Genomic DNA, 22,893 nt, shown 5'->3' on the forward strand with positions numbered 1-22,893 from the left:
ATTGTAAAATAAACAAGGTGTCTAAAAAAGTTGAAATACATTTTAAATCGCCTCGATTTTATACGAAAAAATATAGCGAAATTTGTTCACTTGAGCTTATATTGTCAATAAAATTCTACCCGAATGATCATCGAATAGACAAATATCTCGTCGGCTTAATTAAAAAGTGTGAAATACAATTTTGCATCGACGACTCAAATTTTGAGAAATCTAATTTGGCCATTTTTCAAGGTATACCTTGGTTGATAACAAGCCAACAGGTAGAAACTTGATTCTTTCGAAACTACGACCTCCAATAAAAAAACATTCGACTATCCTATATTCGACTATTTTTTAATTATTTTCATATCTAGAACGAGCTTCCCCAATTCTATCATATGTGTTTGGATTGAAAAGCAAACAAGCTGGCGTGCGCAGGAAAACTTTAATAGGTTCGGAAACAAAATTTCACTCTATATTTTTCTATTGATTTTCCATTTAGTATTCATATTTTTCAGTTTGTTTCTTTTTAGTTTTCGCCACGGTTTTGCATAGACCGTAGACATAGTTTTGTGGACGCAATATTTAGAAATTTGTTGGTGTTGAAAGGGTTTATTACACCCAAGAATATGCATAACGCTTGTAACATATTTTTGATCTTTTATCGGTAAACGTTATGTCCAATGAAACAAATTTATTGAGCGAATTCTTCATAAATGTATCTTTATAATTACAATGATCGTAAACTAAAAAATTTGGAACATGTCAAAATCACCCGTTAAAATATCAAAAAATGAAAACATATTTTTCCACGTTTCGCAGGACTTGCAAAGAAAAATTCCTTTAGGATCTCTCATTTTTCATACGCAATTTCATCTCGGTTCTTTACGAAGAGCACCTTCTTCTTCGAATTTTCGTAAAATATTCAATGGAGGCTTTTGAGAAAGTCATTCGTATTCGTTGTTCAATGGCGACCAGCTGATTTTGAGCCACTCTATATTAATGAAACCGGGGAGATCCGAATTTTTCGGACAATGTTTCGCGATGGCTGTAACTTGGCGATCGTGATTTTCTTACGCGATGCCTAAGTTCCCACGGGCGTAATGCATAACCGGAGAGGAGCGCTCGGAGGAGAGAAGCTGATGGACCGCCACCGCATTGTCCCGATACCCGATATCGAGCTTCTTCCTTTTAATGGATACACCGATACGCGCGGACTACTGCCTTCGACACACTTTTATGGCAATCAAACGAAGCCGTAAAACCTTCTTCCCAGTCAACACGTGACCCATCCAGATCTGGTTTCGCGACGTGACCACCGTTACAAGGTCTCCGGGAATCTTACGACTTCGCTGCGCATCGCAGCCTGTTTATCACCTTAAAGATGTGGCTGGCGCAACATCTGTGCGATACCTTATCGCCATGTGCTGCGTTGAATTTTTGTGGAATAATTCGGTGCAATTGTTTAGTCCTTCGTTATTATACAGGATAAGTCATTTAACTCTTTTACCATAATTTTTCCTATAAACTATATACGAAAGTGGAGCATACTAGACAACAGTTAATATTTTGTGATTTTCTTTTTTTATAAATACGATAGTCACAAACAACACAATAATAATAATAACATAACAACATTATAATAATATAAGCAACATTTAATCATGTTAATCGAAAGCGTATTGAATACAGAATAAACAATTCTTAAAATAGAAGGGTGCAGAAATTAATGCGTATCAAGACGTTCTTTAGTTGATTGTTTATGCAAGAAATTTTGAAAATGTAATGCTGATGATACGTGCGTAACTATTTCATATTTTATCAAATGACCTGCAAATTGTGACAAGAAACTAAAATGAAAAATTAATCGTCACCGTGTATACTTTGTACTAAACATCTTTTTTTTATATATTTAATTTACAAGAAATATTAAGATCAAAGAGATAAATGGCTCTTTTTGTAGACAGGTGCTCACTAAAATATTCGAACAGAAATATTTAATTATTAAAGAGTTCCAATTAATATCTGCATAGTGGTTGTTAAAAGAATGCACGGATATTAAAATTACAGTCGTTATTTGCGATTCTTTCCTTTTCTGCGAACGAAGTCACCGAGTTCAATTTCAACAGAAGTCGTTAACGATGTTCGAGACTACCAGGAAACTTCTTTTCTCGTAACTCGAAGTACCTATGAATTACGTATTTCTAAGTTTCCGGGGCTGAATAATAAAATAAGGATTCGTTCATTAAAAATTGCAGAAGACTTCGCGTGATCGACAAACCGAGCCTTGATATTTATTGTAAAAGTAGCTTGTTATTTAGCTGTTTGAAGCATTACAGTTAATGGTTTAATTGATCAATGTTAATCGATTAAGAATTCTGTCTTTTCTATATAGAAATTATTAAAACACAGAAATTATTTCTATAAAAATTATTGCATATTATCGTGTCATAAATCATGCTATTATGTCACAATTATTGTTATTAACGATAAAAGTTACTCATTTAAAGTCAGTTAGATATTATTCAAATTAATTTTTTAAGATATATAAGTTAAAATTTACTATGGTTACCTAAATTATTGACTTATTATTTTACTATCTTTTAAAATAAGTAGCTCATACGTAATATTGAAGACACGTACTTACGATTTAAAATGTAAACTTTTTAGAAGTTGCGAAGCGTTTAAAAGACAATTGTATAGTACGACAATGGCATACAATACACAATTTCAAAATGGAAGAGACATGTTCAGGAAGACATTGAATTCTACGAGACAAAAATGATTCTATAGTCCTCGTCGGTCTGTTATTGACCAGAGACTAACAATTTTTCCATTACTATCAATTTGTTCGTAAACTTCATAACTTTGTAGAAGATGCTAGGCAGATCCCTTTAAAAATGTCATCATTATTCCTCACTCGAAGTCCCAGGGAATCGATTTTCCATATTTATGAAGCACTTTTTATTCACTTTGGACGGCGCTATTACTTTGTAGCCTCTTGAGAATTTTTATGTCTCATGCGGAAGCAGTTTTGCACAGTTCAAATTCAAAATATTTCTCATAGCATTGAATGTCTATTTGTATAGAAGAAATATCTTGGACACGAAATGAATTGCGGGTGGCATCAACACATACGATTTCTTTATGCGCAGTTTAATTGTTTATGTTGTTCGAGTTTTAATTAATTTTTTGTTCGTTCGTTGTAGCTATTAAATTTGTGATCGCAAAGATATAATATTTTCAATTCCTTTCATTTTCTTTATATTTTAAATTTCTTCGTTAAAATTCGTAGCAGATTCTTTTATAATGTTTTAGTATTATGGCTTTTGATATTACTAATTTTATACTTTTTTGATATTTCTTTACCCAGAGTCAAGACAATATGTAAATTCTTAGGGCAAAGTTGAAAATTTAGATTTCTATAGGTACCATTTCTTTAAAACCAGTTTTTCCAAAATAAAATAAATAAAATAACAAGTCTCAATAAAACAATTTCAAAATACATCTTACGAACGCAAACGGTACACTATTCAAACTCATTTGAATAGTACGATAAATTTCAGTCCAATGAATTTGATTCATTGTATCGTTAAAAAGGTGCTAACAAGTTATTATACCCTGTTAAAAAGAAATTGCTCCCACGAAACGCTACGCGACGTTCATTAACCCTTTGCACTCGAAGCCATTTTAATTGTAAACGTGAAATAATTTTCCTGACCTATAGTATTCCTATAGTATGTAATAAAGTGCACTTTCATGCGTACGAAATTGATTCTTTTAAATCTAAACTTCATTTTATAAAAATTATTTTGGAACGTAATAGAATAATTTTAGCGGTGCCTCGGAGTCACCATTCGAGTGCAAAGAGTTAACAGTAAATATTTGAAAGGTTCGAGGAGTCGGTCATTCGACGAGAAAACGATTGATGGCATAATATGCAGTATAAGGGGACTTACCTTGAGTTGATGTTGCGGTCGCCTGAGCGCGCCTTGGTCCCGTCGTCCATCTAGTCGATCGGCATCCGCTTCCAGTCCCTCCATCGAGGACTCGGCTTCGCTCAACCAAGCCAAGAAGTTGTCCAGGGACCGGTCGAAGTTGTGGAGGGAGTTCATCGCCGAGTGCAGCAGTTTTCCTCGATTGATAATACTAGAAACGATACGATGCACACAGGGCGTTGCATACTCCGAGCACATATAACGGAGCACATTCGATTCGAATTCAACGTTATGGCTGACCAAGTAATACGTTCCTTTAACCCTTTCGCTCCGAGCGCCGCATGTATGGGACATCCAAATGATGTGTATACAAGTGCCATCCGTAGTCGATGACAGCATTTTAATAATTTTGTAGGTCCTCTCATATTAAAACTGTAAATATACTTGTTAAATTAGAGCAATGATTGTTTCATTCAGCACAGTTGTTATTTAACACGTTGAGTGCCACGCGGTTTTATAACGACGTCCCCGTCAGGCCGCGCGCGCTTGTATTGTGGTACAGCAATGCGAAGCGCAATACCAGCAAATTAGAATTTACTCCGGGCAAATGTTTAAACATATTAGGGCCATTATTTCTTATTGTAGTGGAAGATATTTCTGTTTGAAAGGGAATGCTTATATGGACATTCGTCCAACACGTTAGACGCCAATTTTTAAGTTTATCATATTTTATACTGTCAGTCGCCGATGACTGACGCGACCTGAACGGAGAGTTCAGTGTCAGTCACCGGTGACTGACGCGGCATTCAAGTTAAAACTAAGAAAAACGCATATACAGAAATCACACGCACTGTGCATATTTCTGGCGCGAGCTTGCGTGACAGTACTTCGACGGACGACACTGCCGTAGCGAAAGGGTTAAGAAAATACTGCCAGAGAGGACGTATACTAGATACACTCGAACGCAGATTCTGCACTCCGAAATTCATGGTACTCATTCCGTGGAACGTACCTGATGTTCAGATTGTTGTATCTCTGGTTGATGGTCTCCGTCATCTTTTTCACGCGGGTCGTGTCGTCCTGCTGATAAACTGCGATCAGCTTCTGCGTGAGCTGATTGAACAATTCGATCTGTCGCTTGTACTGGTGCAGCTCCGCGTGGAACGACTAGAAGAAACGAACGGTATAAAATAAAATGAAGGTGAAAGAGGTGGTCTGTATGTGTGTGTGTGTGTGTTCGCAGCGGTGGAAACTACTTATCTATGTCCGACTTTGGTATCAAGTTAGACGTCGCGGATCGTAACTCAGGGAATTTCAAATCTTCGTCTTGCTCGGACAGCCCCGAGTTTTATGCTCCGGGGAGGAAACTTTTGATCGAACGCGGGTCGACTGGCTTACGTCGATGAAAATTATGATCACTGAAACTTGCCGCGGGTAACGAATCACGTCCTCGTGAATTAGAAAGTGCACGGGGCCGTTGTAAATTAGCTGGGTCCTTTCGCTTAACGCCTTGCCGTGCCATTTTCTTTACAATCACTATGATCAGAATTTTTTTCGATCGCACTAATTTTTTAGAAGAAAAAGGAATTTTATATTTATTATGGCCTACATCTACTCGATCGTTTAAATATTGGTGACAAGGAAATAAAATTTGATTTCTAAAGGAATTTAAAGGATTTTAATGGAATGGATGAACATTCATACCTAACAGCTTAGAAATCTTCATTACTAGTCTGACTCGTTAAAGTATGGCAAGGGATTAAGAAGCAGTGCACTGTTTTCTTTTAGGTGTTTCGCACTTTCAAATACATTTGACTCCTTCGCGTACTATTAGTTTCATTCAGGCGTGTCATTTCAAGACTGTAATTCAATTTCTAAACTTATCCTCACGAGAGTTTTTAAACTATTGCCAGAATTATTAACTTCTTCAAGAGACTAATGACTAAACACGAGACTTAAACATTTTTAGGATATAAAGAGCTGTGAAAGGAAAAAGAAAAGGTCTGTCATTTCGACTAATTTGATACTTATAGTGTTAATAAAATTGATATGACTTGATTATCGTAGTGTGTTCATTCAGTGTACACATACAAAGAAAACAGCGATGTTATATTATTTTATGCCGTGAAATAGATAATCTTTTGTACAAAACATTATTGGAAATAACAAATGCTTCTCAAGATTGCAATGGCACATCCTATACATTCTAGTATACAGAAAGTATCACGAAACTGTTGGCATCATTTTTTGGTAACATCTGCTAATACTAAACCTACCACAGTCAAAATGACCGGTTTCTAGTTTTACAATATTACACAAGCTTTAAAAGACCTCTTCGTTTGAATAAATTACATTATCGTAGCCTAAACGAGTCTAAACGAATTTTATCTTTTCACTTTTACGCATACAACATCGCTGCTCGGTAGGTTTAATGTTAATATCATAAGAAAATTTGCCAAACAAAACAGTTAATCCTTTCATTGAAAGAAGATCCGCATAAAACAATTTGAAGGAGTTTAATCGGAAGACCACTCGAACCGACTCGCCCTTAGAAGACAATTACTAAAAAAAGAACCGGACCGTTTAATACCGACACAGGTTTAAAGGGGGGCTCTCGTTGATCGCTCGAGATGGATCATCGAGACTATTTAAAGCAACAAACTACTCCCGCTTCATGAATATTGTAATGCCGCTCTCTGTATCGGGATAAGAAAAAAAGATATCTGGTCGGTTGATGGCTCTATCGCCGTGCAACCGGGAAAAGACAACATCCGCGAATAACTATGAGAATCGCGGGCGGAGGCCCCGAACCCCGGCGCAGCCTGAATCCCGAAGATACAGGCGGTCGGTCCCGTGGAAATAAATTATTCCATGAATATCTCATTCGGCTCTTTTGAATGTAAACAGAGCTCCGCCCGCGTGATGTACTACACCGAGAGTCGCGATCTCTCGTTGATTGGGACTTTGGCCGTTTCTATGCCTCCGCCGTCGCTCTCCCGCTCTTTGCCCCTCGGTCGGCAATTTTTTCTTTTTCTCTTTTTTTTTTTCTGCTCCCCAGCGTTATTCCCCGAACACAAAGCGGTAGCGAAACGTTGCTAAAAAGAGGTTAGTAGCTGGCGGATGAATACCGATCCGTTCCGTTCTCTTTAATCGCGGCCGCAGCTGTAACGAACTGCCTCGGCTATCTACGGTCATTATATTCGCCGGGCGCGCGCGCGCGCTCGCTCACCGTATTCCTATTTATTCTTGCCGACAGGATCACAGAAGAGCTTTGAATTATACGGAGAACCTCGGCCCCCGTCGTTTCTGTAATTGCCTAGTTAAAATTAGATTACAGGACCGAATTGCAGCCGGAGTATCGACAGGAGATTAACCCCCGCTGATTAGGAAACAGCAGGGTAAGGTGATTCCGTGGAACTTCTTTCACCGCTTGCACTATAATAACGGAGTCGGACTCTTGACGAATGTTTCGCGTACGATTTGATATACGTATATGGCTGCCAAACGTTTCTATTAAATCGAAATAAAATTTGAATCCCCTGTCGTCGAAATCTAGGAATGAAAGACTAGAATGAAACATAAAAAAGACTAAGAATGAAGCATCATCTCATGATGAGAATGAATCATCTCATGACATCGAGAAAATAATTAACCCCTTGCCGTACATTGACGAGCCTGACTCGTGACGGTGATTTCTAATAATGCTCTAACAGTATGAATGTTATTTCGTTTCTTTAAGTCGAAATAAAATTCTTGACTTGTCTTATTAATGTTTAAGCACTGAAGTAAATGTAGACACATTATAAATGTCGATTCTATTTCTGTTGCAGTCAAAAATCATTTAAGCATTGTTATTGCGAAGATACAGGTACTGCAAGTGGTTAAGGACGAAACAGTCGTAATCAACGTGGCTTTAAAAAACGTTATAGTGCAAGGGGTTAACCATCTATCGTACGAGCTTTGTGAATGAGTAGGGCAAATGTAGCCAGGAAGACGACCGGTGCGACGTTTCGTGCTACCTGTATTATTATTCGAATTTTCTTACTTGAAGTTGACTGTAGCGATCAACAGGGCTTCAAACTAGTAACAATACTGTTTACAGCGAATCCGTACAATTACTGAGGAAACCATTTTTCTTACTCGAGAAATTATTCTTAGAGAGAGAAAGAAATTAGTGGACGAAGAAAATGCAATGCAAATGGAATCAATAGGAGAAAGGATAACGCAGGAGAACGCAAGAGAAATAAAGGAAACAAATTGGAAGCAAATAGGAGGGAATTGGAAGGAAACGGAATTACGAAGAATTATGGAAACAAGAATTACATAAAAGAATAACACAAAGGGAATGAAAAAGTAAGAAAAATGAAATTACTTTTACGTCGTCATTCTGTATTATTGTATATAATAAGATCAGGATTGACAAATGGCATAAGGTAAAATACGGAAAAGCGAAATTGCTAAAAAATTATGCTGCATTTAAGTCACTTATATCCTTCGTTATTACAAATTCATGACACATGCAATATTTAATTTTTGAAGTGGCCTGAACTGAAGCATAAGTGTGTAGAAATAATTGAAATTCATATAAAACTAACGTGACCATAATCATTTACCATGTAAAAGATTTATATATTGCAAAATCAGCAAATCGTTCTCTAGATCTAGATTAATACACCAAATGCCAAAAAAACAATCAGAAAAATTCCGGCAGAGCCTAAGTAATTTCATTAATTTTAAGTAGGTATTTAAGTAGCAAATTTTACGGTCTAAAACATCAGGCAACCTAGCACTGTATATGTCTAGTATTGAATCCCAATTGGATAAGACCATAAGTTACCTAGCAACTTAGAATATTGATAATAGACGACTGACTAAATTATAGAACTGAATGTCTATGAATGAAAAGTAGGATCGCTAGCATTAACCCCTTGCACTATAACAAGGAGTCAGACTCGTAATGAACTGTAGGGCCCAGTAATTTACGACTCTCGTTCGACGAAGCTATTTTTGAGTCGACATTTTCCAGATCTTTGCAACGCATGTTTATTAGAGTCTTTTCCGAAGGTCCTCGATAGCGAACAGAGACCGTCGTAAATTAAGGGATTATCTGAAGGCTACTTGGGCCGGACGCGCACCGACTTTCGTGCACGTGGGTCCGGCGCGGGTGGCCTGAAGGAAAGTCCCACGTTCGCACGGTAAAACGCATCCCCTCCGGTCACCTCGCCGCTCCGAAAACAAGCACGCCAAGGGCGTAAGGAGTAGGCGGTGATACGGAAAAACGAACAGCACTGATTGGAAAATACCCAGCGCGCGGGTTAGCCAATCAGGGTTGTTTCGGAATTTTACCAGGGCAAGCGCGAAGTTATAGTTTTTAAGAAAGACACTTGGTTACGACGCGTCCTAAGATTAACGTCGTAAAAGAACACTCTCCGTGAGGACATACCGAGTCAGTTAGCCAGCGGAGAAATATTGTATATTTGTATATATGTACATACATTCAGTAAAGACAAGTAACTTCACATCGTGCACGATCATTCAACCTATCTACCCACAGAACCTTCCGTTCCTGATTCAATAAAAAAGGCTGCCAATCATTTAATCGAAACAAAATTAGAATTCTCTGTAATCAAAATCTGGGAATATAAATAAACGAAGACAATCGAAAAACAAAGAGAATTATTAAGAACGAAAAAGTAGTAATCAACGTAGTTAATTCTTTAATAAGGGTTAATTCTTAAACATATCATAGTGGTTAAGGCTTGAGGGGTTAAAGGGTTTAGGCTCAAATCCGCTAGGACTAGAGTTGTAGATAGCTTAGTTACCGCAAATATAAAGGATATTTCTTAGCGAGGTATCAGCCGAACAAGGCCCCCGGTCAATCACTATAAATGCACCGGAGGTAGCACAACTCTACATTCTGGAATATAGAGTCGGGAACGAGATTATATGCATTGCTGAAAATGGATATCCGATTAATTTGGATTATGTATGAATACCCAGTTCATTGAGAGATGCATATAGTTAAAATGAATGAGCCCCACGTTCGTTGAATATGGATGACGCGTGTGATGGAGTGTGCTAGAAATATAGAATGATTGATTAGACCAATAATACAGAGTAGAAATTGGTCTAGAGAAAATAGAGATTTACAGTGTGTTCTGGCCCAGTGAAGATATTATTTATACCTTATCGTCTTTCTGTTTAGGTTTAGGTTGCGATCGACGTGGATGATCTCGTTTTCTGAGAGTCTTTAACCCTTTGCACTATAATAACGAGTCAGGCTTGTAATACAGATTTCGCGTATGATCAACTAAATATGAATGTTATTAATTTCGTTTAAATCGAAATCAAATTGAATTTTCCTATTATCAAAGTCTAGAAACAGAAGTAAATAAATACAATACAATAAATAAAAATTATCTGTGGTTCTATTAAGGAAAGTATTAAGAACAAATAAGTGTTACTCAACACAACGTAAAAGGAGTCGTAGTGCAAGGGCTAAAAAATATTAAGGACAAATAAGTGCTAATCAACGCAGCATGAAAGTAATCATAGTTCAAAGAGTTAAAGACTCGGGTTACCGGTGAAGGAAAAAATATACCTATTTATCAACCCTCAGACTGGCAGCATCGTGTCATAATGATTAATAACTAGAAACCATGATTGTTAAATTATCATCGAGGTAAGCATCAGTATTCACTGATAAGAACCATCGCCGAAGGCTTGAGATTACTAAAGCGAAAATCGTGTGGCCATAGTTGAACGAAAGGATGGACGCGCGCGAGAAATAAAGACTAGATAAAAATGGCGACCTCCGGCTTGGTTAATGCGCGCGGGGTTAATGCAGCAGTTCGAGAAAAGAATGGGGGAAAATTCCAACGTACCTTTTGTTCTCGGAGCTGCGCCTCGAGAACGTCGGCGGTGTGCCCCACAGCCTGCATTTTCTCCAGCCGAGTTTCCATTCGCACAAGCCAGACTTCCACCTCGTTCCTCTTGGCCTCGTACCGCTGACTGTCCCCTAGCATTGCGTCCAACTGTGTTTTCCTTTGCATCACTTTCGAGTTCGTCTCGTCCCAATGTTCCCTCAGCTTCGTAACTGCAACAATAACCGAGCGGAACATAAACTTCGGCTCGCGTGCGTCTCCGGTTAAAAATCATCCGTCGTCATATTTATTTCGTCACACTTCATGCGATCTCTCGTATCGTTCGAGTTAACGACGAGTTAAGTGACGATTAACACTTGTTTGTCTTTAATATTCTTAATAACAAACAAAACCAGACAATCTTTGTTTCTTGTTTCTTACTTCGACGTAGAAGAAATTAATAATATTTATATTTAGTAGAGCTTGCGTAGAATCTTCACCACGAGTCTGACTCGTTACTACAGTGGTTAATCATCTCTTGTCATAAACAAGTTATACGCGTAACCACTGCTTCACAGAATGTATCTGACTGACCAATATTAACCCTTTGCACTCGAAACCATATCAACTGCAAATCTAAAATAATTTTTCTGTCTTCTAGTGTCTCCATTTCACGTAACAATATTTATTTTATGTATATGCAATTGCGTCTAGTGACTCATATAATAGTTACACTTTTAACAATTTTTAAATATAAACTTTGGCGATGTCTATTATGTCTGTCTATCTGTCTACGTCTATCACGCGACCTCAAGAATTCAATATGGGCCTTGCAACCCTGGATGGGGTACAGACTTCCGAACGTTCTTCTCTTACTGCTTCGCATCGACGATTCAATACCGGAGCATCAGTTTGGCTTTCGAGATCGATCAAGTGCATTACCATTGAACAAGTGCAGACATTAGTATGAAACGTCGGTAAGGACTTAGAGGAGGAAAAAGTTTGCTCTGATATAACCCAGGCACAAAATTCTGGCATAAAAGCCTATTATTCGAAATAAAAAAAACGTCTACCATATAGAGACAAAGAAACTATATTTCTTTTAATACAATTATTATTGAAGCAAGAGACACCTCTTCGTTAACCAATTAGCTGCGTACGACGTATATACACGTCATGAGGAAATGGCAATTTTACATCTTATAATAAATATACTACTCCTACGATTTATGTTAAAATGCTTATAGTAACATATTCGTAAATTTCGCACGCTTTAGGATGATTCTAGAACAATTACTAGGAAAACTATACTCAGTATAATTGATAAAACGTATAACAAAATTTAGCGTCTAAATATATCGAGGCAGCTAACTGGTTAAGTACGAAATAGAGTACGCTGATCTATACGAAATAAAGCAGGTGTGTCGCAAGGTACTGTAATAGGACCGTTCTCAAGTAAATACTTTATATCTCTGACCTCCTGACAACTAAATATGTAAATACAATATCGTCTGTTGACGATGCAGCGATTACGTCATCGCATTCAAGTCCAAACATAGCATCCATTTACCTCCAAAAATACACTTGAATAAAATTCAGAGGTGGCTCTATAAATGGATTACCATTCAAGTTTAGTAACACTATACAGTAATACTATAAGCGGAATCGGTAGAATACCTAAGAATGCATGTAGATCGAAGAATGACTTGGAAGATACACGTATGGAGTAAGTGTAAATAATATTTGTTCGTTATCGCATTTTTTAAATGAAGGACTAACCAATTTTGAAATTTTTTGATAGGGTCAGTAGGAGAGTCAGCTTGATAATACATTTCCATTGACATTTCTACAATTAGAACCTAGTTTAATTGTAAACATATTTATGACATAACATAATTGTTCTTCGAGACAGAGGGTACTTGTTGATTTAGGAAGAATTTTACTAAAATTAGTCTGATTTGGAAAATGTATTTCTAGAAGAATAGTGTTAGAAATCTTGAAACTTCTAATTAGACTGCGGACTTTACGTACTCATGACAAAAAGATGTATAGATGGAATGTGAGATAGTAAAGAGACGAGAAGAATGTAATATTACTATTGTATAATTTAAACCATATCTTACTAATAACAAATCTTCTTACCGATAATTCTTGTTATTATAAAAGATATTTTAACCCTGTACACTCCGGGCCATTTTAAGCCTCGATCTAAAAAAACTATTTTAACCAGCTGCATTTCCATTTTATATAACTCAGAACAATTTATGAATATCAAAATTGAGTCTAGTGAATCATAAAACTATTACGCTTTTAAGAATCTTTTAAATAGAAGGGTCTTTAATAATGTCGAAATTATTTTGGAAATGATACAACGACTTTATTGGCGCCCCAGAGGCGCCACTCGAGTGCTAAGGGTTAATGCTAAAAAATATATCGTACTTATCGAACTTCGTATTACAATCATGCTATTTCTTTTTAGAATTCTCCAGCTCACTAAAACTTTGTTAAATATCTCGACGAGTACATACAAGTAAACACACCGATTAAACACAATTAAAAACGAACAAATTCTTCACACTCATAAAACGGACATTTTCGTCAAAATAGTTAAAAATGAACTGCCACAACGAAATCACTCGAAAAAATACCAGCAATGAAAAACCCAGTCACTAGTTTCTCACATTCTAGTCCCACTCATCATTCTAGTCCCACTCATCATTCTAGCTCATCGCGAACACGGCATGAACGCCGACTGGACAGGGACTCCGGGCTAAAACGGTTCAATTATATCCGCGGCGTTGGAATAACAGCGAGGATCTGTACACGGGTGATCCGAGCAGCCGTTCAGGGATGAAACTTTCATTCGGCGATTTCGACGACGCTCGAAATAAAGGCTGCATGAATAAGTAACCGATGAAACTATCGAAGAATAATTCCAATTAACCGATCGTTTGACTTGCCTGTGCCGCGAGGGTTGCATTATTCATGGCGCCGCGGTGGAACGGAAATATTAAATAAACCCCGCGCGGAATTATATGTATAATCGGCGCGCGGTTTTGTTCCGATGAAACAGGCGAACGGGTCCGATTCATCGATATCGTCCAAGTGGAAATTCGCTCGGTAAATATTCAAACATGCGAGCGGGACGAATGCACACGACGCGCCGCGTCGCGTCGCGGCTCGTTAATCGTAAAATCGTACGCAGAGCGAGAAGCGGAGGCTCTCTCTCGCGCGCGCGCGCGCGCGCGTACGCGGCACGTGTCCGTTGTTTCAAGAAGCACTTCTCGGTCGGCCCACAGGCTAAAATCCATGTTGAAATTCGCGCCAGGCGCGAGGAAGCACCTGGAAGCTGTCCAAGCTGAAGTAGCTTAGCGGCGGCGGCGGCGAAAGGGATGGGATGGGGGGGGGGGGGCCGGGGAGGGGTTGAAAGGAGGGGGGCGCGAACGGACGGGGACGCAGCTGGGAAAGCAAGCGTAAAGCACTGGCAATGTTTCAACGATGGTAACAACAGAATTTGCACGCGTGGACAGCACACTTGAGTGTACCTTTCAGGATGCGCTGCATGGACGCGAAGTTTCGTGCCGTCCCGTCGAACAGGATCGAAACTACAACGGAAACAACGTGATTCAGAACACAGCTCTTGTTTTTTTCTTCTTCTGGTGCGAGCACGGGAAACACGCGGGGGGTCTTGTAGTTCGTCGACACGGGGTTTTGAGGGAAAAAACGGGATCGGCCGTGTTACGAGTAGGCACGAGTCTAGCTGAACGGCAAAGAATGGTTTCGCGAGCACTTCGAAAAAAAAAGGAAAACAGCACTTTTAAGTAGACTCGAACCCGGACGAGATGGGTTCGAGTTCTCTTGTGCCACCGAGGGTACTCGAACTCGGTGCAAATAGATTTTAAGCTTTTAGGGGCACGTGTGCGCAACAGCGTCTGGCAACGCTCGAATAACTTATTAGCCAGACAATTATTCGATTCAATAAACAAACGTATCATTTTGTAAGAGAATAAAATTATTCTTGAACTGTTCGCGAATAAATCATCCACAAATAGTGTACGAAGAATTTATTCGCAAACAGTTCATTTACGAATAGTGTACGAAGAATTTATTCGCAAACAATTCATTCACGAATAACCAGATCGCGAATAAAATGTTATTTATCTTTAAATTTAAAATAATTTCTTTCTAAGCTATAATTCGTTGTTTGCAATGACGCATGGTATTGTTCAATAAAGTATTAATACTAGAGTAAATAATACTAAAATAATACTAAAATAATAGTAAAATACTAATACTAGAGTATGCTATACTACTACTGTAAATTATAGCCCATTTTCTCTCCTCAAAATATCAAAATACAAAATTAAATTTTCGAACCTAAAAGTGCCATGCAGCTTGTATAAAATTACTAGATGCGTGTAACAAAACCTTATTATTTTCTAGTGTTAATCGATATTCATACGAGTATATGAAAAATTGAAAACCTACCCACTTTAAAAACAGTAAAAACTTACGTATGGTAAAGAATAAAACGTGACGCCATAAAGTAAAGAGCAGACAATAATGTAAAGAAGGCAGAATGTAAACGTTGGAGTCGAGAGTAATGTACAGATTATACGAAACGAAATATAAACAGTGGAGATTTCAAATAAATCAGTGTAGCAGCACGAGTTGCATTGAATAAGTAGGGACTAGAAAATACATAGCAGTGAGCGGAGTGTGTAAAATAAGAGATACATAATTTAAAACAGAGCTTAAATACTAATAAATTAAATATTAATACATAATTTAAAACGGAGATTAAATACTAATACATTAAATTAAATATTAATACATAATTTAAAACAGAGATTAAAGAAGGAAGCGTGATTATAAAATCAAAAATGACTGTAAAATCGAAGACATAAATGTCAGAGGTAATAAAATATAAAAATTGAGCTGTGAAAAATTCAGTAAAGAGAAACGCTCTTCTGCTACAAATTTTCAACGTCAAAATCTATTTCGTCATTGGAATCCATTATTCTTCTTAGATCTATAAGTATAAATATAGCGAATATTATATTGAAGTGTCTTTATTTCGAAGAACAACTAACTATAGATATACGGATTAGGTACAAAATTTTCTCCGCATCCTGTAAGTCACGTAATCTAAATAACAGATGATTAAGAGTTAAGCAGAAGCTAAGATGCGAAATAGAAACATTGTTCGAAGCGAGCGAGTCGCTAAAGCAAAATCGATATCGCAACATGAACAGCGTGATTGGAGGCACAACGTTCTACTTATCGAACTTACGGAGCACAGTGAGTTAATTTGCGGATCAAGTAGACATCCCAAAGCTTGTGAGATGCGACACTGATAATACTGGAGCTCTGGGGCCTATTACAGACGACCTGAGACCTAATATCGACGTCTAGATAACCGGGGAACCAGCGGGGGGGACAATGCGCCGGAGAGGTCGAATCCCACGGGGACAATTACACACACATCAATGCCAATCCCAAGGACTCACAACTGCCGGAACCCGACACTATGTATCCGCTGTCTTGTTAGTTTTCCACTCCCGAAGGTTCTACATCGGTTAACAAAATCGCCGTAACTCATTGGTCCTCGTTTTCGCTGCACGGCGAGCATTGTTAGAATCGAACGGTGGCTCGAACCAATTTCCAAGCTAAATAAACTGTACCGGAAGACTAAGTTAACCGATCGTTGCTGTACGAAAAACGAACAAGTATGATAGAAGAACTATCTTTTCTTTTTGTATTATTTTTATATTTTAGATTGGCTTTATATTAAATTTAATTTATATAAATTCCATTTGAATTGCATTACTTGTATTCACGCCATATCAATATTATAGTAGATAGTGTAATGATCATAGTATTTCATCATTAATCATAGTATTGTCACGAATAGACTATACAATTAAATGAGAAAAATACAATGTAGCTAGATTTCCCTAATTTTTTAGCTAAAGTATAATTCTTTTTGTAGTAGAATAATATCAATATTTTAAATTGTGCAACGTGACTGTTCTTGATTTTACAATTCTATGAAAATGTAATGCATAACTATAGTATCACCATTTTTTACTGATTTTGCAAAGTTATTTTCACACCGTTGCAAAACAATACCATCATGTCTATTTAAATGAAACATAAAATGATTTAATAGTTCGTAGAATTCACTTTTTTAATAATTAATCAAAAATTCTATCTAGCATGCTATTAATGAATTTCGACGAAATTCATCATCAGAAAAGAAAATCGAAATCAAAAGTAGTGAATTAAATAATATTATGGAAGAAACTTATAAAAGTAAAATCGAAAAAAAATATTGAAGAGAAGAGAGAGAATAAAAAAACTGGAAATGTAATAATTTATCTTGGATGATTAAATAAGAAAAAATAATAAGATCGGTGGATAAGGTAAATGGATAAGAAAATTAACGGAAGAGGCGAAGAAGATTAATTACGTGCCTCGCCTCGCAAAACTTTGATTGTGTACCAATAAGAACCAATCGAATCGCCTAAATGCCCCGATCATCGAAGCTATTCGCTTTCACCGGCGCGATAACTCGCTCCGTTAGGAATTTAGGGATCCGCCGACGGTGAACGACAGCAATATAATCGGACATTTATTGGGTATGACGCGATCGAAACCAAGGCTAGATTACACGGCAATTTTCGGTAATGACGGTAATGATTCGTTTGCCTGTGCCGCGCGGCGGCGAGCAGAGAAATGACCGCGCGAACTCCCCGGGCAATGCAAAGTTTAACGGGTGTCTCCGCTGGCAGCATTATACTAATATCTACAAACTATATTCCTGGAATAGGACGAGGGAATTGGTGTGCTCCCGGTGGAATTGGGATACGCAGGCGGGCACAATCAATTTTGGAGAAGTTTCGCTGATACGTTGACGCATTAAGCCGGGGCGCGACAATGTAAAACACGGCGACACCGAAATAATGCGAGGCGCGAATAATACACAGTACGCGGATCATCCTGCGCGAAGAATCCTGCGGCACCAGCTTTCGCGCTGGAAATTGTCAATTTATTAGCATACTGATTACTACTGATTCCGATGAAAATACTATACCCGGCACAAGTGGGAATTTTTGTTGGTAATGGTATCGTACCAATCGACGTTTTCATTAACGCTGCTCGCCAGGGAAACGATAAAAAAACTATTTGCACGCGAATAGAAGTGTCAATTGCATGTCCCGTTCGGTTAAAATAACAGAATAATTGCTATTCGATCAAGAAATTCCAGTTATAGGTGAACGGTCTTCATGTGTAACTAAATTATTGTTCATAGAAATTGATATCACTAAATTCAATGATATATTGTCGTATACTTCCTTTCTTTTATTCAAATATTCGATTGCGGTTAAATATAAATAGCTATGTTAATAAGAATTATTTTTATTAAAATAATTTTTTGTTCAGCCTCAAAGCCAGAAGATAGGTATACTTTAGCACAGTAATTTTGGCTGTGAATAGCTGACATTTTATTATGTATGATATCTTAATTTAACCTCGTGTTTCATAATGAAGCGAGAAGAGGATAATACTCGAGCTTATTAACTACTCCAAGCTGTGATAAAAATATACGTTTCAACGTTATCAAATTAACATAATTGCAGTTTAAATGATTTCACTTTTATGAGAAGTCTAGAAGTACTAACACAGTGTATTTTAGCACGAAAAGCTACCATACCTGTACCTCGCTTTGAAACAAAATCTTCAACTAAAATCTAAGCTATTTTATAAATAGGCTAAATTTTAAGATATTAAATTTTAGTTCGAAAAGCTTATATTATCCTAATCGATGGTTGAAGAACTGTTCTAAAACCGTGTATTAGAGTCTTGCTATATTCGGGACAATTACGGAGAGAAGACAATACTTAGCAATGCGAAACAATATTTGTCTCATCATTGGAACATGTAAGTGAAAAACAGTTCTCGCAGTGATAATACTCTGAGCATTAGTAAGTCCTGGCGGATTTATCGTCGGCAACGGAGACGCATCGGCCACGGCTAATTTCCTCGAAGACACGGCGGCAAAAATTACGGTCAGAGTGCGTTCACACGTAACCGGAAGCATATGGTATGCCCACGGGCTGATATAATCCGACAAGCCACGCATGGCAGACTAATGTCGCGCAGTTAAGAGGGCCGCGGAGAACACGGGGTGGCGCCGGTGTGGCGCAAGGGGTTGCAGGGGATCGCGTACGTGCATTCGTATCCCGGGACCGGAAGCGAAGTGGCTTGATCTATCACCCCGTTTCGAAAGGGAGCGGACCGCGGAGGCGAGCGAAAGACAAGGACGACGTGTTGTCTTCCACCGAGTTCACCTCAATGACTTATTACGAGAGCTATTCGCTCCCATCGACCCCTGAACGCCGTACCGGCGCCCTCGCGAGCCTCGGCTGCAGGCGTGACAAGTGTTCGACGACGCATTAAAGATGGCACGTACGTACAACCCTGCTCCGACCCCTTCTGACAAGCTGGTCACGCGATACAGCTACGCTGCTTTAATTTTCCGGTTGATGGATTATTAGGCGAACCAACTAATTTTCTAACGCCAAATTGCTATCCGTGAATTTGCACATTCAAAATGCTAAATCGATTCTTATATATCAGAGAAGATTGAACTAGGTCGCTACATAAGGCAGGTTGATGCTGTATATTTTTTTCTGGAAATGTGTTTATTTTATGACTTTTCATCAAGTAGATCGATGCTTTTTCTGAGGAACATGATGATACAGTGTATCGTAAAAGATGAAACCGCGGAAAGGTCTGAAACGAAGAATAAAAGAACGAAGAATATAACGGATGAGCATCGAAGACACTACGAAAGTTTTTAATCTCGCAAGGGAGACTGAATGAATATAATAAGCGGCGATAAAGAAATTAAAGCCAATAGTAGTGACAATAAGAAAGTATAATGTATATTTATACATTTTGCATTCGTTTAGAAAACATTGTATAATTTATATTATATACATTTTCTGAAATCGTCTTGTTTATAACATGTAAGAATATGTAAGGAAGAATCCACCTACAATTAAGTATCTTTAACACCGCATAATCAGCCCAAATAAATATTTTATAAATAAACAACATACCCGAATCCCCCAGTAATTATTAATTCGACACCCGCGCCGCCGGTTATAAAAGCAAATTACGGTTTTATCAGGAGATTTATACGGCACTCGCGTTCGCGAATCGATTCATAAATGTCTCCTTTTATTCGAATATGATTTTATGATCCTAATATTTATTTCCCGTATTTCCTCTTGGCGTTGATTCATCCGTTCAATTGACTAAAATATTCGAACGATATTATTTGATTTGAAATAATGTCCGACACTGTGTGCGAGGGTTACAGAAACGCGCACTTTGATCTCAGACCACCTGGCGGCGATTCCGACAGAATTTCCAGAATTTTATGGTCTCCCTCGGCTCCCTTGCAACCTACTCATTCTCAAGCAAATACCCTGACAGAGAAATATTTGTCTGCGTGAGGTCTTTGTGCGGCCGCGAATTTGTCACATCACCTATTTCTCTGAGCTTTTGGGAGGAGGGGTCGCATGTGTGCTATCCTACCAAGATAAAAATTACACGAAATGTCCGACGCAATAAAAGAGATTACGCTAATCGTCTTTTACGGTGGGCATCTGAAAGGTGTCACATTAAAAACTAGAACAAGTTGTGTCAAGGTTATGTCAACGCCGGTTTGCCAAAAGTAGACTCTGGCAAGTCCTCGCTTTAAACAATCTTAACAAGTTGAGTGCCACGTCAGTCATCGGTGACTGACACTGAACTCTCCGTTCAGGGAGCGTCAGTCGCCGGTGACTGGCAGTGTGCAATATGATATAAAACTAAGAAAGTTACATTGTTTTAAGTTGTCACTTAAAATTTATTTAAAGTCCTCTTAATTTTTATTTAATACTGCATTCTATTACTAATGTATTTTTTCAGAAAATTTTAATGGATTTAATGCATCGAGTAAATTCTAATTTGCAAGTAGCGCGCTACGCATTGCTGTACCACGATACCAGCGTGCGTGGTCTGATGGAGATTTTCTTTTATAATCGCGTGGCACTCAACGTGTTAATAGAATAGATAGAAAAATTATTTTCCTCTTTATGCAGCTGTATATTTTGTTTATATGATAGATTTTCGACGAGCGTGTTCCAAATGTCATTTTTCATTATATATAAAAACTAAAATGTATAATAAAATCCCTTATATATTTGAAGATATTTAATGTGTCACAAACGCCCCTGTGTTACCATTGTCATTGGTCTCTCTTACTATCAATCAATTACAATGATAAATAGTTGAATTATTTTTAAAGCGTGTCTCTTTTCATGGCATTTCTCCACTATCCGGTCGGTTAAACCATGGTAGAGACATTCATCCCCAACTGTCACTACACATTCTTGCTTTTAAAGTAAATCCTGCCAGACACCCTTAGCGACGAGACGTACAGTTGGCCGAAATTTCTCTCCCTTTTCCTCTTCTCTCGCATCATTTTTAAAGCCGTCAAAATAGAATTGCAAGCAACCAGACGGGAGGTGTAGCGAGGCGCTTTTTGCAATTCTGTTGATTCATGGTCGCGTGTGTGTTCCACGATGTATCGGATTAAATGGATCGACAGAAACATAGTATATAGCAGACACCTGCCAAGGTGGTACATGGTCTACCATTTAAATGCTCCCGAAACATATAGGATGACCTGTCCAATGAATGAACGCCCACACTGAATGAATATTTCCTGGATTATATAAAAAAAGCAACGTTTATCGATCTCTTTTCGCGTTAAAATTTATATAGTACAAGTTATATTATACATTTTCAAATGTTTTACAGATGCCTCTACATAATTCATTTGTGCAAGATAAATATTACATTTAATATTATTACGATAAATATTTTATTTAATATTATTACGATAAATATTGTATTTAATATTATTACGATAAATATTGCATTTAATATTGTTACGATCAATGTGCCTCAATTGAAATTATGGTAAATTTATTTGTAAAATATTTAAGTGCAGAAGTTTTTCTAACGAAAGATATCACACGAATAAGGATTTGTAAACATTTATCGATTCTAATATCGATAAGCGCATTGGTTGAAACGTGGCAACGATCACCGCTGAACGAATTGACCATCGGACTGAAAACCTTGATTATCCGAGCTAGAGTGACACGAATGTTCCAATAATGGAGCAGTTAGTCAATTATAGTGACAGATTTCATTTTGATTCGAACAATAGAGAATTCTGATATTGAGCGATCGGATAATCGAGGCTCTAATGAACTTTCATTCAAGGACTGTAATTGAAAAAATCCGCGACGTAAACCGTTTTGGAAAAAATGTAGAAGTTGCACGAACCAACATATAAAATTAGTTGCTGTACTATTTTCTTCGCAGTTGCAAAATTTAACAGTTTTTCGACTTTAATAATTTATTAAAATAAATAGACAGTATAGATGTATTGCGAGTCTGAAACTTAAATGCTTAACATTAGAATGGGTGACTTTTTTTTAACAAAAATACAACCGTGTGTGCTTCGAATCATTCGTAATTTTGTATAATAATTTTGCCAGCATACCTTTTAAGATACTCATCTTTCTAGACAAATTAATTTTTTCGCAGACTCTAAGAAAATACGTAAAAATATGAAACAAATGTCAAGAACTAAATAGTCAAATAAAAATGTTTATACACTCTGTCTCATTAGACTCGATCTCTGCCATCTAAGTGTTAAATATTAATAAGAAAACAACAGAACTTTACTGACACAGAAATAACAGAAAATAACGTATATACTTAAAGCATATTTTTAGAAATCTCCGAGTCAGACGACTGAAAGTATGGTAAAGGATTAAAATTAACGGCTACGCTAGTTTTTCGCAGACTGTGCCAGACGGCGGCCAGCGCAATAGTAATTTCTAATGTCGCGGCTTCGTCGCTAGTACCCTTGAGTTATGTGCATAAGCATACCACTACTGTCGGTTATGCGCATCTGGCAACTAGACTTGCCTACGAACAGAACTTTCCAGCGGTTCTGTAATTTTCCAGGAGACTTTCGA

At 37.6% G+C, this 22,893-nt stretch overlaps 1 protein-coding gene across 6 annotated transcripts in view; it reads right to left on the reverse strand.

Annotated features, from left to right (window-relative positions):
* Positions 1-22,893, reverse strand: part of LOC144473563 (dystrophin, isoforms A/C/F/G/H) — an 856,126-nt gene that overhangs the window by 524,956 nt on the left and 308,277 nt on the right. For all 6 annotated transcript variants that reach the window (XM_078187528.1, XM_078187532.1, XM_078187527.1 and 3 more), the window contains 3 exons: positions 10,802-11,013; positions 4,930-5,084; positions 3,939-4,128 (listed from right to left, as the gene is read on the reverse strand). In XM_078187528.1, the coding sequence (XP_078043654.1) occupies positions 3,939-4,128; positions 4,930-5,084; positions 10,802-11,013 (557 nt within the window). The remainder of the gene's footprint in view (positions 1-3,938; positions 4,129-4,929; positions 5,085-10,801; positions 11,014-22,893) is intronic.

The sequence above is a fragment of the Augochlora pura genome, chromosome 7 (genome assembly GCF_028453695.1).
Source record: "Augochlora pura isolate Apur16 chromosome 7, APUR_v2.2.1, whole genome shotgun sequence".
NCBI classification, from domain to species: domain Eukaryota; kingdom Metazoa; phylum Arthropoda; class Insecta; order Hymenoptera; family Halictidae; genus Augochlora; species Augochlora pura.